This window comes from Dermacentor albipictus, chromosome 6 (genome assembly GCF_038994185.2).
Source record: "Dermacentor albipictus isolate Rhodes 1998 colony chromosome 6, USDA_Dalb.pri_finalv2, whole genome shotgun sequence".
Lineage (NCBI taxonomy): Eukaryota > Metazoa > Arthropoda > Arachnida > Ixodida > Ixodidae > Dermacentor > Dermacentor albipictus.
Window position 1 is genome coordinate 59,622,147 of NC_091826.1, and position 16,163 is coordinate 59,638,309.

Consider the following 16,163-nt stretch of genomic DNA (forward strand, 5'->3'; position numbering starts at 1 on the left):
GGACAGGTAAATAGCACAGTAAAGACACAGGTGCTGTGCCCTTTACTCGCTCGTCCTGTGTTCAGCTGTTCCTGTTTTTATTTTAAAGATGAACCAACCAGCCCTATTGAACACTCTGGTAAAATAGGGGGCTTTAGATGGGATAGAAGCCTACGTGTTCGAATAGGGCACGTGAAACTTCAATTAGTTACCGTGGCACCAATTTGCCATACCTATTCTCCAATGTTACACGTGTACGAGATCTAAGCACCGGAGTGTCAGCCTGCATAGAGCTTACCTCCGGGATGGCCGATGTGGAACATCGTTTCTGCGGCAAGACGTCGCATGAGGCGTTAACATTGTAGTAGGCGACCTGCTTAAACATACTACGACCCGGAGCAGTTGTGAAGGCGAAAGCATTAAAGATCAATTAAACAGGGCTGAGTGTTCCGTCGGGGTGTGTCATCGAATTTTTCGACCAAATTAGCGCGAGTTATTTTTTTTGTAATGTTTCTGCGTTATGTTGACTTTAGACAAAAAATATTTGGACGATATTGCTGATAAATCGAGGACGCCACACGCCACCGATGTGCTGCGCGACGATAGACTTGGGAAGCAGTAGCGGCCAACAAGACCAACAGGCACGCGTAGTTGCTAAACTGAGAGAGAGAGGGAGAGAGAGAGCGAGACAGCGGAACCCGCAAGCGAGCGTCACGTGACTGCCTCGTCGACAGCAACCCTTCTCGCCCCGCAGCGTCGCAACGCCGTATCTGCTCCGTCGAAATGAGGTTGTGACGTGGCGTCGCAGCCAATGCCATTTCGCTAATACAGAGGACGCCTTCTTCGCTCAATGGGACATTTTACGCTTTCGCATCAGAAGACTCGTAGGCTATTAGGATGCATTAAGGCAGCCGAATTAGGCGCCCTCGCTGTGAAATGATGAAGGAGAAGAAGGGGAACAAAGGTACGCGATTTCCGTAAGTCACCAAATTATGAACCAAAGAGACATTGACTACATGAAGAGCATTGGGTGAAATATTTGCGTTAATCCAAATGTTGAAATGAATAAGCGAAATGAAAGTCGAAGAAGAAACCAATTGGAAGCAAGTGGGATATAAACCCACGTCCTGGCATTATGTGTAATATGTAAAAAAATAGGTCTGAATCCTCAAGCTCGGGTTAATTTGGATGCGTCTCAACATGACAATGTGAGGGGGACCAGGAAATACCATTAAAACAGTGTCACTGTGGAAACGTGGCGCGTGATGACTTCGATTACAAAACCAAGGGAAGGAAACTGGATGCAGTTAACGAATAGATGTACGTTGGCATCCTTTTATCATGAGAATTCATCTGGCATAGTCATGTCGATCACCTTACCGGTAAAGCATGTGGTGGTTTGGCATTACCAAGACGAAATTGTAAGTAGCCTACTAAGGATAGCGAACAACTTTTGTATGAGACATTTGTTGTCAGTACTTGCGTACGCATGTACAGTGTTTGATCAGTGGGCGAAACTTGACATAAACAATAGACTGTAAACTATAAGAATCCGGTTTGCTTACAAGTATTCTCATGTATTCAGTGTGTCAATCTACAAAGAAACAGTAAAGTGGAAATGCTTACAGGAATGCAGAAGAGTGCTCCGATTAAAAGCTTTTTATAAAATTTTTCTAAAATACGTATCAAAAGAGACCAATAATTGTTACAACCCGAATATGCGTCGCTTCGTACAGATCATGGAAATGATGATAGAGAAGTTACATGAACTTAGTTATATCGGATGTTTTTCTTCCACCGTACAATGTCTGAATGGAAGAAGGCGCCTGGTAACGTTGATACTATTGCGTCAAAGCATGTATTTACTACATCTTTATAGGTAAAGCTATGTATGTAAACTATTTTAATTTGGATGACATCTTGTACGCAACTCTGTTTATTTGTGTGCTTGGTACCTAGATCGTTTATTTTGTGAACTGAAAAGGAAGAGGTCCGGACACCGTCTAAAGTGGTTTAAATTATATATTTACGTTTGGGCTCCCCCACGGAAGCCTTGCTCACAGTGAAACAAGCGGCATAGCTCCATTTTCATGGGCGGCTCAAAACATGACTAAAGCACATGGCATACGCGGGCGGCAGATTTCCTTCGTTGGGAATGGGAGTGTGCGCCATAGTTTCGATAATTAGGGAGTCGAGAAAAAGACGCAAAGAATGATTTCGGTCCTTGGCAATCACGCGACATTTTTCCTAGTTAATCGTAAGTGACCTTGTTTCGCAGTGTTCGACCAGGGCATTCGACGCAACGTTTTGTTTCTGGACGTAATTCCTGTGCTATTTAGGTATTGTTTTTTGAAGTTGCCAGTTTTTTCGACGCAGACGTATGGACAGTCTGCAAACGGAATGACGTATACTCCGCCTGGGCAGCTGTCCTTTTCCAAAGGGTCTTTCAAACGCACGAGCTCATGTCTAAGTTTCTGGGAGGGAACATGCGCAGTCTGCACGTCATATGACCGCAGGACGCGTACAAGGCTATCTCTTATGGCGGAGACGTACGGTATCGAAGCCCGTTTTTTTTTTGGGGGGGGGGGGGGGTCCAGGCTGGGTGGGTACTGCGCGAGCCAGTTGGCGCACTACTGAGTCAATGAAGTACTAGGTTATCCAAGAGCTGTCAGTTCCCCCCGCACATGTGCATTGTCCACCATGCGGTCTTGCGCTGTTGTGCCCACGTTTTTCGCCCGACAAACAAGAGAGCCGACAAGAGAACCTCTTTTGCGAAGCAGAGTTCACGGATAGGGGGTTGAGGTAGCGACCGGTGGGAGTTTGCTTTATAAACACCTTGAAGAACAGGTTTGGCCCATCGCGTTTCCTTTCCCTGCATTGTGTCCTGACTTGTATTCCTCCCCCTACCCTCGCTAATTTTATACCGATTTGCGCTGCGGGTAATGAAATAAATAAAATATACAAGCGCGCAACGCCCATAGAGCTTGCAGAATTAGCGCAGTGTAAAACTATTAAGATAACTCAATGCTAGGCACCTTCTGCTACTATGAGGAATAAAAAAATACTACAACCGCAGCGAGTTCTTCAGTTAAGACAAATTAGCTTGGTTAATGCGCTTTCAGAGAAAAACGAACCAAAAATTGTTGTCCGTCACTCCCTAGCGAAGTCGTCAGAGCGGTATGCGTGGCCATAGCTTAACATTGTCGCTAACCATGTGTGTAGCTTTTGTCCTGCATAATACCTTCGTGAAACGGTACTGGCTCGACTTCGATGGTATTGCACTGGGCAAACACGGACGTACTTATGTGCTGTATAAATTCTATATCGCGTCCGAAAGCGCTAGTTGCCATATAAAACAGGGTTAAAAACAGCGTGCTCTTAATCCTGTAAGTAGATTGTTGCTATGCGAGGGAAAGAGCGGTAGAGCAATGCATAGATAGAGCAAAGCACAGCGCTGCTTCACTAGGATCGCTTCTATCAGGGCACTCATATGCACCGTCCAGGAGCATTTTTGCCATCGTCGTCGCCGTTGCCGTGATGTCCCATATAATACAAGAGCGATAACACCGCCGCCACGAGCCACATGTCGTATGTGCGAGTGAAAGCGTACGAGGGTGAGCCGACGATAGCGACTCAATCTCTCGCGCCTAAGGAAGGAAAGCTGGGAGGGAGCTCGCCGTTTTCTGACGCGCGCAAGACACCGGGAGGTTAGATGAAAGGGGGGGCGGGGGGGGGGGGGGCTGGCGGCGTTATCCTCCGGCGGCTGCGGGATATGGCGCATTCACACTCGGCCGCGCAAGCCCTATCGCTATCGTTATCGCTATCTTGAAAGCGATCTACGATCTACAAAGCACACCGAGTGCTGATAGCTTCGTGTACGCTGTGCTTTCGCCTTTTAGTTCACCTTGAAGTGAGAGGTCACAGGAAGGTCTGTTCGCTCGCTGCTGTTGCCGGGCATCCTTACTACAGCGGTTCGAAGCAGTTTGCGTGGTCCTCGAGTGAGGTGTGTTCATGTGTGCTCGCACGCGCTTGACACCATGCTTGTTAAAGGGACACAAAAGCGAAACAATAAATCAGTTTTGACTAATGAAGCATTCTTTCAGAGCCCTGCAGGCAGTCATTTCAAAATAGTAGTATGATGAAGGTACAAGTATCAGTATTTGAATTTTGCGCCGAAACCCAAGCGCCGGTACGTCAGCGTGACGTCAGGGATTCCAAAGTATGTTTTCGCATTTGGGCCGCGTTGGCTGAATAAAGGTTCCCGAAACTTGCCATGTTTAATATTTGCTTCCTTTAGAACAGACTGTAGTAAATCTGTACCGCTATATATAATTAGTAGGCCCTAGAAGATGCCATCAAAATCCAAGACGTCACAGCCCCCACGTGCGGGAACATAAAGTAGGCGTCGCGACCCGTATTTCGTTCTTGCGCTTTTTCTGGCTTACCAAACGTCTTATCGTTGTAAGAGTGGTGTTATGGTGCTGTAGAACGGTAATTTACTGATGCAGAAGAAATCATTTTCAGTTTAGTGTCCCTTTAATCTAGTGAGTTAATTTTTACGAGTTTGAACGCCCGATAATACTACCATCCTTACTTAGCATAGTTGCATACTAATTTGCGGAACTGCAATATTTGGGATAGTCATCAACTACATAACGGTAAACTAACATACCGGTCTGCCAAAGGAGGAAGCACTCCAAAGCCTAATCCCTACTGGATGCTCCTAAAGTGAACCACAGTGACTGGACTTTAGCCGTAATGGTAGCAACCTAGATGTTGGTGTACAACAAACTGAAGGGTGAATGATTTCCTCATGCTCGCAAAGCTTTCAATCAATAACTTATCAGTAGCGTAAAACACCAGCGGGATCTTCCGTCAAAGAGAGGAATACTACTCTGAATAGTGAATGGGATAACACAAGCTTTCAGAAAGCAACGCCGCTTAAAGGACCCTACACACAGGCGTCGCACTCGGGCAATTACGGAGATACTAGGTAGGGCCATTGTAGCTGCAGCAGTATTGAGTCCGCGGGCCACAGTTCTAGAGATACAGCAGCCCCCGTTTTCAGAGATGCATCTTAAGCTGAAGCACATGCTTGGCTTAATATAAGTGACGCTGGGAGAGGACTGTTGGAGCTAGGTTGAAGAGGCGCATCGCCAGCGGATAACGGCTTCGTCGTGAAGAAAGCAAATCCAAACGCCTGCAGTTTGCGAAGGATCTGCGAGGGCTGCACACCATGGTCGACTGGCAACGCGTCGTGTTTTCCGATGAAAGCTCGTTCACGACTCAGTGAGACCACAGGCAAGGAGTGTGGCGCATTGGAAACTGTCGGTAAATGGCGTTTCATGTTCAAAAGTTATTATACCGCTTTAAGAAATATGAACTGAAGCCCAACATAATGATTACCCTTATATATTCTTTTTACATGACCTTTACCCGAAGGCCTTGAGTAATATATAAATATAGCCATTTTCAAATACGATAACCGTTATTTCGGAGACATGCCGTCATCGATGGCGGCGACCGAGAAGTGGCGGCTGATAGCGGGCTATTAGTCACTAACAACCCAGAAATTATTAATTAACCTTTCAACGGGCTCATCGTAAATGGTATATTGAAGGGAGCTTCTGTACAAGTGACATCAACTTTTTCATCTGGAAATATGCGGCTACCCGTGAAACTATGGCACGACAAGTTTCTTGCTATTTTAGTGCGGGCAACCGAAACTGCGACGACCGCAAAGCTGCGGCCGTCAAGTTCTGCTTACGTCAGCCAGCCGCGGGCAGCCAGCGCACTGCTTCGTCGAGGAGCCCGGAACCGCGATGCGCTGGCTGCCCCCTGTTTGAAAGAGAAATTATTTATTTGAAATAAGGCCGAGAGATGCGCCTCAGCTGGCACCATCTAGCTTGCAAGTGTGCACTAGGAGCCCTTCGCAAAACATTACATTTTCAACCCACCAATATATGATTTAGTGGACGTCACTGAAGCTGCACGTATTTCTTATAGTTTAAAGGTAAACTCCAGCGGTTTTTTTAACCGTATTAGGATATTTCCATTTTCAAATGGCATTGACAGTCCTGTCACCGGTAGGGCCGGTGGTTCAGTTTGCTTAGAAATTCATAAACGATTTTAGCTAACCAATAAACGAGATACCGAAACCGGAGCGCGTAGCTGCTTCGTTAGAGATAGGGTCCGCGTTGTTGCGCTCAGCCACGCCAAGCACAGCCGCCACCGGAGTATAACCCTGCCCTTTCCCCCCTTTCCCCCATACCCCTGGTTCATTGCCCGCGGTGAAAGACGGCCTTCTTCCTTCCCGCCTTCCTCCCTTGCGCGGGTGAGATCAAGCGACTGACTTCGGCTCACCCTCGCAGGCTTTTACTCGCATTTACAACATACGGCATGCGACCCCGGTGTTATCGCCCTTGTACTTTATACGGTGCCTCACGGCGACGACAACGGCGGAAGTGCGCCTTGAGTGTCCTTATATATTCACTAGCGCAATAAAACTGTCAACAGAGGAAATTATTTGAGAATGCCGACTTTACAAGCCACAGCAGCCGAAGGCGAGGATGACAGCTTGCACAAGCATATGTAGCCTCAACTGATGTTTGTAGAGCTACAAGTGGTCTTGCGCGGTCTGAGTTGGCGGCTGTGTTTGTGTGCCTGTGCTCCCTTTACCGCACTCTGGTTTTCTTACTCGTCACCTCCCTCTCCTCTCTCCCCAGTGTAAGATCCAAGCTTTAGTTTTTCCTTCTGGTTAATCCCCGGGCCTTTCCGGTTTCTTGACTCTCTGTCTTTTGAGTTACCTGTTGTGGATTAACCAGATTATTCGAGCAAGCAGCCGGCAATCGAGAATGAAGTAGTTGTAGTCACTGTGGGAGTATGCTGCTGTTGCAGCCAATAAGTTCATAGCGGAAGGAAAGGATGGTCTGCTGTCCTTTATTTTTTTGCTTTCTGCATTCTAGGTTTCATTTGTGACGTATTAGCTTTTCATTATACTTTTATACACATATATTCATTCTCTCCAATATCATTTTTTGACCAACCAAACTTTCAGGCTTCTCAAGAGGATACCAATAAAAAACGCGGGGATGAAGGAGGTGAACCTACTTAGGCGAACCTACGTCCGCTCTTTCATCATTAGTTGAATCACCTACGCTATCCCGTACCTAAATATAACTAAAGCAGTGAGAGACAAGGTAGACACCCTCAAGTTGCTACAAAGGTACAAAAAACCAAGCATTGTATTGGCCGAAGTGAGGTAACAGAAAAAGATAGAATGCGCCATCAAACTTAAGCACTTTGCTCGATATTTTCGGAGAATATCGCTCGCTTCTAGAAATCTCTGAAGCGCCATCTATCGTAATCATGCTGTCGCTATTCAATCGTAACTATACTACGGTTGTCATACCGTGGCTGTTATCGCGTCGTCGCTAGACAGCCCGTATCATTCTTGCTCAGTCATAGCGCTGTCGTCATGCTGGCGGGGTGGTGCCGTCGTCGTCACTGGAGCTTCGTCATACGACTCTCGTCATTCCTTCGTCATCTTGTCGTTGACGTCATACACTCCTCTTCATCCCATTGTCATCACCTGCCATCGTCGTCATTGTGTTGCCGCCATACAGTAGTCGTCATTTTGATGACGTCGTCGGGTGACATCGGCGTCGTTCTGACGTCCTATTCTACCTTAGCCACGGGATTCCCATAGTGACGTCGTGGACTCGCTATCGTTTTCACACAACAGTCGTCGTGCGGTAGTCGTCACGCTGTCGCTTTGCAATCCTCGTCACTTCAGCAAGGCTAGGCCATTGTCGTCGTGCGGTCGTCGTCACGCTACGTTCGCTGGTCGATCGACGGCAATCCTTCTTCGTCATTCGGCGCCAGACAGTCGTTATCACGCATTCGTATTCATGTCATCGTCGCCATGCCTTCGCGGTAATGTCATGTCACCAATCCAGCTTCGTCATCCCGTTTTCGACGTACTGAAGTCGCAACGCCATCGACGTCATGCCCTCGCGGTCATCACGTTGCCCTCGTGTCGTCGTTGTACTTTCTGTGTCTTTCCATCGACGTCATTGCTTCTTTGTCATTCCATCGTCATAAAATCGTAGTCGCACCGCCGTGCCGATACGAGACCTTGGCAAGCAAGTGTGATAGCAAAGTGAGAGGATACCGTAATAACAGAACTACAGATGGTAAATAAACGTGAATTCAGAAATACTCCACAGAATGGCAGGAAACAAGAGGGCAGGCCTTGGTAGCTCGAGGATTAAACGTCGGCGCAATGGCATAGCCTAGCGACGACCTTGCACCGAATTCTCCGGACTTCCTCCTACAGCAAAGGCAGGAGTGGAGATGACTTGGACATCCTCACTCAGATTTAAACAGCAAAAAGGAGCGCGACTGGCATCGTTTTCAGATGAATACATACTCTAACCTGCACCGCCTACGCAGAATACACCCCACGAGGTTCAGTGACGAGTGCTCGTGGTGCACAGACACGCCCACACTAAAACACATCGCATGGTAGGGTCCCTGGAGGCCTCCTGACACAGACAGCCCCATATTACTCCGATATCCGCTAATGAGGAATAGGCAGTGAGATACATTGCTCGGTTTGACCTAGTTGATCAGTACGAGGCTCGTGAGAGCCAATTAGCTCTTCTGGACCAGGCCCAGCGAGCCGCTTGTGCCAGTGGGGCCCCAAGGATTGTGCCTTATTTTATTTATATTCAATAAAGTTTTTACTCACTCACTCGCAACATTGTTCGAATGCTAACGGCATTGCCATCGACAGACATGGCGAGATGAGCTTAGCCGCAATTTCTTTTAACTATGAGCTGCACAAACAAAGTTTCCTTTTAATGAACAACTATGTTCCATGCGTATTGTCCTAATGCGGCCATGTTTACAAGATGCCTCAAACGCAGGAATAGGCCGAGCCTGTATATCTTGCCGTCATGACGCACCCACATTCTTGGTACCGAAACGAAACCCGGTTCAAACGAATAAGTTTTATAACAAAATTTTTCGGCACTATGATGATTGTCAGAATTTCTTGTGGGATTTAGCAGGATAGCTTTGACTATGATTTAGCGCAAAAATTAACAAATATAATTTATGATGGAAACATTAGATAAGAAATACTTTCACTGTAGGTGGCAGCGTTGTGGCGAGCTCACGTGAAGCTCGTGCGGACGAAGACAACGACCGAAGGCGGTTCAAGTGCGGTGCACCAGTCAGGAAGGTTCTACTACTACTTCTGCCATTACCGGTGAGTAGACATGCGGTTATTTCCTCCTCTGATTATGTTACGCGAGTCTCGTCCAGGGCGAGCGATTACAGTCAGGATTTCATTGAACGTGAAAGAAGGAGTCCGCTCTAAGCCGTTTAAAAATCTACATACCTCCCATGGTGGCGTGCGCAAAAGGCGATTGAACATCGGCAATGGTATCTTTCTGCTCTGTATCTTGAAACGCTGATAATTTCGATGCGATATTCGAATGCAGAGGGTTAAAAATCACGACGTACGGCCCTTCACTCATTTTTTCTGGAAAAGCTTTCAGCTTCCCTTTAATGGGAAGGCGTAATCTTATGTGCGCTGATACTTCTGGCTGATGTTAGGGACATTGTAGGGTAAGAGCTTCACGGAGCAAGAGAGGCTAGCAGAGATCATCAGTGCTGAAGCGTTGGCGCCAGCCAGAGATGCTCCTTTCTTAGGTGATCCACTTGCTAGGGTACACGCAAAGAAATTATTTGAGCTTCTGTCAGCACACAGCCACTATCAATTGGCGAGCATCTTTCTCATCTTTCTCCAACTCTAGTCGTATATCGTGCACGGCGCTTAGCCCTGTAGTGGTGGCGCTAGCGACCAACCAACATAATTAATAACACCTTGCTTCAACAAAGCGACCTGTCTTTGGGAAGGACTCGCTTTTATAGATACCTTTATACAGCTTAACGCCCCCCCTCCCTCCTTTCGCCACAGCTCCCACAACTATCAATGGAAAAGAGAGAAGTAGTTCATAGATTAGGTAGTGATATGTTAAAAAAGAGCGGGCACTCTATGTGACCGACAAAGCAGCAGAAGTAAAAGCTTTGCGAGCTGCTAACAATTCATACTTTGAGTTACGCAATAACCGCACGCACGAGAAGGAAATGTGTCTTCCATGGGTGCGATCGGAGATGGTTGTTCGGTGCGTTCGTTGGGTTACCGGCGCGCGCGATTGGCCTACTCCGCGCCGGCGTCGCCAGCCGCGGGGCGCTATCCCGTTTTTGGTGACGTCAAAATGACGACACGCTCCTGTCAATCATCCGCCCATCGAGCATTTCGTCCGAACGCGAGGGGAGTTGAGAAGTTTGGAGCGATCATACGGCTTCGCATGGCGCGTCTGGTGGATTGGATTGGATCCAACAGGCGGCCTTTCCGGCTGCGGAATGGCACGTTTGAATCCAATCCATAGTTTAATTCTAGAAAATGGCGCTTCCGTTGGAAACTTAGGTTGTTGCGCTGGCGTTTCTAGAGGAAGGAGGAGAGCGGGTGGCGGTGCGAAACGCGTTTGAAGAAATGGCAGAAAGTGAATTCCGGCGTCGTTTTTGTTTCTCGATACAAGTAATTCGTTGGTTGTACAGAGAAATTGACAACATCATCGGTGCCAGCGAGCCACTGGGATGTTGTCACTGCCTCTTGAAAAGTGCGCCACTCTTCCCGTCGTTTTTTTTTTTCTTTTTCCTTCTCGCTGTGCGCGACACCACCTAGGGACGACACAAAGAACCTAATAGCTATAAATTGCAGTAGCCACACGTACTACTATTTGAAAACGTGTTTTGGCTTGAGAAGAAAAAATACATTTTTTTTTAGTTAAACATTTCATTCAATTGGAAGACGAGAAAAAAATACATTTTTTTTCAGTTAAACATTTCATTCAATTGGAAGACGAGAAACATTTGGCTTTGTAGTATACTGTTTGCAAGCAAACGACAAACGACGGAGGTAAACTTCCGGGGAGGTCACCGCATCCTGATTGGCTGCTCTCTCCGCCCCGCTGTCACAAATTTTGCATACTGCAACTTTGTGACGTTGCAGCAACTGAACAGAACGCGTATCGAACAAAATGTCTCCGATCGCGCCCCATGCCTTTCCTTCTCGTCCATGTGTTTATTGCACAAGCCACAAGATGTGACCGAGAATCTGGTACGCGCTCTTGGGTGTCTGTGTTCATTCAACTTGACACGGTCAATTACTGCTGCTTAAACATCCTCCTGGATTATGATGACTGCTGAATAGCTTTTCTGAATAGTATTTGACGAATTTGCGCATATTCTAATCTGTCACAAAGATACGGGTGTGACAGTCACAGTGTTTGTTTTGTACGGCATTACGAAATGAAACAGCAGAATACCTAATTAATCTTACCATAATAATTGTACACGTTCACACGCATAGGGTCCTTTCTAAAAGCAAGGCTTTCTATGAATTCCCCTCAGGTCTTACGCCTTCAAGCGCATCAAGGTATTGATTAAAGGATGGCTTTCTGTGAATTCCTCCACGTGGTTTGGGGCGTTTGCTTGGTTAGTTACTCGCTAGAGGAGGGCGCCGTTACTGGACAGTGTAACAGCGAGGTAGGCTGATCTAACGCTTGGTAAAATAAACAGCAGGCCGGTCCCGCAGCTGGTGTAAAAAAACTAGGTCAATCCTTCAGTTAATCTAATCCGTGGTCGCACGGTTAACGTGGGTCACTTAGTGGGATCTCAGCATCTAGGCGTTTCGACATATACTCAGGCAATTGCTGTGCTGCAGAACACTGTGCAGAAGAGGAACTGTAACGTGCTAGTTCTCGAGAAGCCAAATGACACAAAAATCTGTAACAGGAGAAATTGTGAACTGGTCCTCAGTGCTTTTCCGAACGAAAAGGAACATTTGCACGCAACATTTCTCCCTGGACAAGTAGTAAAGGCAAGGCGCAGAAGACCAGGATTCAAGAAGAACACAAACGAAAGGACCGGTGCCACTCGGACTTGAATATTTTGCATACGCGCCTGACGTCCCCAGAAGATGGTTCCAAGATGCCGAAGATAGGCTGTACTTCCAAAGGCACCAGTTCAGTCCATCTTCGGCGTCTTGGAACCATCTTCTGGGCACGCTAGGCGCGTATGCCAAATACTCAAGCCCGAGTGGGCCGGTCCTGTCGTTTGTGTTCTTCTTGAGTCCTGGTCTTTTGTGCCTTGCCTTTACTAATTCAAGCATGAACCAACTAGCCCAAGCAAGCGTTTTACTCCCTGGATAGTATTTAAGTATTTATATAGTGCTTCAACAAAGCTTCGACCCAAAGGTGAATGGATGAGTGGCATTGTAGCTGCGATATATATATATATATTTTCTTACTGCTGTTGCAGTGAGTGAGGCGAGAACAGAGGGAGTCGTTGGAGTTTTCTTTCTTTCTTTATTTCAGGGATCAAGCTTCAGAGTACTGGTGAAAAAATGTGCCTGTGCGAAACTGCGTTCACCGTGACCTTGCTGGCCGCCTTTTGCGTCGTAAGTCGCATTCAACTCCTGCTGTAAGCGTGCGTAACCTCTTGTTAAGAAGGACTGCGGACTAGAGCGCAATGAAAGACCACCATGGTGACAACGCATTTGCACTTGGAACAGCTTGAAGAAACACGCAAAGACGAAACATAAGTGCAAATGACTGGTTCAAAACTAATGGAAGTTCGGACCCAGTAATGAAAGTCACGAATCATACCTTAGGAATTCTGTATACGTCTCGTAAACTGTGCGCGTTTATATACGAGTGGCCTTCCTGCTCGGCTCAGGTGACGTCTTCGGGCCTCAGTAACGTCAAATGTTGGGCCAGTTGGTCCTGCATGATGCAATGTATAAAAGCGCGACTTCTTAAACGAGGAGGATAAAGAGTACCAGTTTAACGGCAACGCTTTTCATTGTCTGTGTTCCTTGTTTTCTTTTGTACTCGTTGAAGAGGTGGCGCCGTTATACCTTGAATATTCGGGGCTTACACCCAATAAAATATTCAGCGTTTCTCTTTTAATCTATTATTCAGGGATTTCAAACGGGTTGACTGTGGATGGTATGTACACAACAAACAAAAAGGACAGTATGACAACAAGGGTAGATGCTGTCCATGAATTGTGCATAAAAATCGCACGTAAATATTCTATAAACCTTTCCTGAGCTACCTGTTTAGGTTTATGTGACAATAGGCGGCGTCGATTTCCCTGCTACTATCGTCGAAGCAGCACTGAATCTCGCCACATTACTCGCAGAAGGAAGTGAATGCCTCTAACCTTTTGCAGTTAAGCACAAGATCGCGGCTTCTATCTGAAGCGGGCAGGGAAGCACTCTATTGCGGACGGAACGAGAAGTGCAGCGTATCTAAAATCTTCTGACGGGGAAGCATTCACAAGAAGTTCACGGCCTTCAGAGTTACATATCCAGTACGCGTATCGATTTCGTAAATAGGTGGAATTCCACCTGGTGCTAGTCGCGAGAGAAAGCAAAGATCGGGAGGCGCAGTGGGAACCAGCCAGGCGAATATCAACGTCCTGTTTATGTGCGGCCAGTGCTGAGGCTCGATCGATTATCAGCTAGAGCCTGCTCACAGAGCGAAAGAAGGACGAGGGGTCATTGGAACTAGCTAGGTGCATAGGTCCGTTAGATTGCTTTGGCTTGAATTTGTTTCTGAGCAGTGCATTTGAAAGCGCAAGAAGACAAAGCGTCGGCAGCTAAAGAAAGAGACGGATGAAGAACAGGCATAGCCACTTTGTGCGTGTACAGAAGAGCATACTGTAAGGTTAGTTGGAAGGAAACGGCGCGGGAATGCGTCGGGGTCAGGTTGTATGGGCTCACATTTATCGTACAACGAGGTGCATACGAAGAGAGCCAGTCTGTCACATTGTCTACCCCGGTCCAGCCGAAAGTGGCAGGATTTTTCTGACCGGGCACAGCGGCGTAAATGACAGGGGCTGCAGCCGTGGGCCGAGATTGATCGCTTGCGCCGGCGGTCATGCAGTTTCAAGATCTGGTGGAAAGCGTCTGAGTTGTAAGCTCCAAGAACGGGCAGGGGTTATCCCAGGTTTTAGAACAAATATAACGAGGTTTATCATCAAGACCGTTAACACTGTTAGAGGCACTGCAATGTTAGCCAGAAACACAGGCTATGTCGTAGTCGCAGTACGAGTCTTCTTTCTCAACGTGCCAAGGACAACACAGCTTGTGGCACATTTGCTTAATTGCAGTTGGAATAGGTACCATTACTCGTAGGTGAGGAAAACAGCCGATTCGCTTTGGGTTTTTCGTGTTGTATATGAAGAAGCAGCCCATAGGCAAAAGTGCAGGAAGTTGGGTGAGTAGGTGTGAGAAATCCCACCCTCATTAGGTAGCGTTACAACACAAGGACGTGAAAAAAAGGAAACTAGCGGCACATGCGATTTTGCATGTAGGAGATGCGACAGACGCCATCACAATGATGAAATATTGAGAATATGGCATGCGGCGCGTTCGGAAGCACTGGGAGAGGCAGAGAATTGGCGTCTAGGAACCCAGAAGGCGAAAGAACGGGCGCTGAGTCTTTCTTGTTTCAAAATGGGAATACCCTTCTACGTTCTACCGGCGGAGTGCGGAATGCGGCCATAACATTCTAGAAGAGAAAATGCAAGCACATCACGAGACTCAAGAGATCGGGCTAATAGCGTCCATCCTGCGCCAGAAAATCGTGGGAACTGTTCAGATACGACTCCGTACTTGCCTCCATTGGAGCCAAGACGTGCCGCCACCTTTAGAGTCGGTAGCTGTCATTGAAATACTTCCCCTTCCTCGGAGCATGGACTCAAGCGGAATCACTGAAGAAGCAAGGCCAGAGCCAGACAGCTATCCACCCCAGCCTATGACCTGTCTTACGTGGACGCCGCTGACACACTGGAGACTACAAAAACGGCAGTTGTCAAGCCTCTATCAACATCGAAAAAGCATTGGATCGTGGTGATATCAGCAACGAAAGCCGAAACTTGGGCTATATCAGATGCTGTTTGTCTATATGAACACCCTGTCGACATCAGCGTCAGGATCGATGGTTAGAGCGAGCTTCGGGCCTTCGCGCTTAACGAAGTATCTGACCATGCATTGTCCCATCTGCAAGACCAGCTACTACCGGAATGGCTCGCTGGCCAACAGGGCCTGTAGGCAAATGAATAGGCCTTTCATCGCGGCCCCTTTACACCGGACAATACGATCACATGGCCAGCAACCTATTCTCTAAGAGCAATTAGCGGCGAGCACCGCAACCAACATAGCGCTCGGCTCACAGAGGCCTGTGAATGCCCGCAGACTTTTTCCTCCATCGCCAGTTTCGTTCACACTCGCACATGGCACTCTTATTGGACAGGGACAGACGTAGACATTGGTAAATGAGGATATAATTTGCCGAACCGAACACAGAGCATGTCATCCTACACTCCAAGTCTGTCGGCAGCCTACGAGCATCATCCAAACGTACTAGGATAGCCCACGAGCAAGCACTTTCGGTCCCTTTGCCTATATTCTCGCCCCTCATCACATTCCTTCTTCCTCGCCCTCCCGCTGAATGGTTGAGCCACTACTTACCTGGGTGTATCCCCGCACCTTTGGCGCACATTCACCGCGTTGAAGGCTAACCACGGTATTCCTCCGCGACACAAGAGGGCCTATGTAACATCCGAAGAAAAAAAAAGAAGACGGCCCTTGCCGGAGTCTCTCAACAAAACTTTCTTCTTTCTGTCACGTAGTGCATGTACAGCACATGAATGAGGCATTGCATGGACTTCACATGATACTGGAAAGATGTAGAAACGACAACACATGGCACCGTGTGTTATCTTTTCTCCCTGTAGTTCAGTTGATATCGAGGTCGCCAGTATGAAAGACAAACTTGCCCCGACCAATGCCTTGGTGAACTTCACAAGATGTATATGTGTGGAGCAGGGCGTTGCTTGTATCCCACTTGGCATGTGGCATGGATTAAAATCGGTGCTCACTCAGTATGGCTCTTAGGATTGAGCCGTGACTGATTCATACAACTTAGATGATTATGAGGACAAAACGCAGAGTAAAACAGAAACGCGGGGCATAGAAAGACATGAAGGACGACGCCGTATCGTGTTTCTCACACTTTTGTCTACTGTGCTGCCTGAGG

The 16,163-nt window shown here is 47.4% G+C and overlaps 1 protein-coding gene across 3 annotated transcripts in view; it reads left to right on the plus strand.

The window, feature by feature from the left end:
- The first annotated feature begins 9,140 nt into the window (after positions 1-9,140).
- LOC139061102 (uncharacterized) overlaps positions 9,141-16,163 on the plus strand; it is a 28,354-nt gene continuing 21,331 nt past the window's right edge. For all 3 annotated transcript variants that reach the window (XM_070540642.1, XM_070540640.1, XM_070540644.1), the window contains exons 1-2: positions 9,141-9,253; positions 12,432-12,514. In XM_070540642.1, coding sequence (XP_070396743.1) covers positions 12,461-12,514 — 54 coding nt within the window. In that variant the 5' untranslated portion in view covers positions 9,141-9,253; positions 12,432-12,460. The remainder of the gene's footprint in view (positions 9,254-12,431; positions 12,515-16,163) is intronic.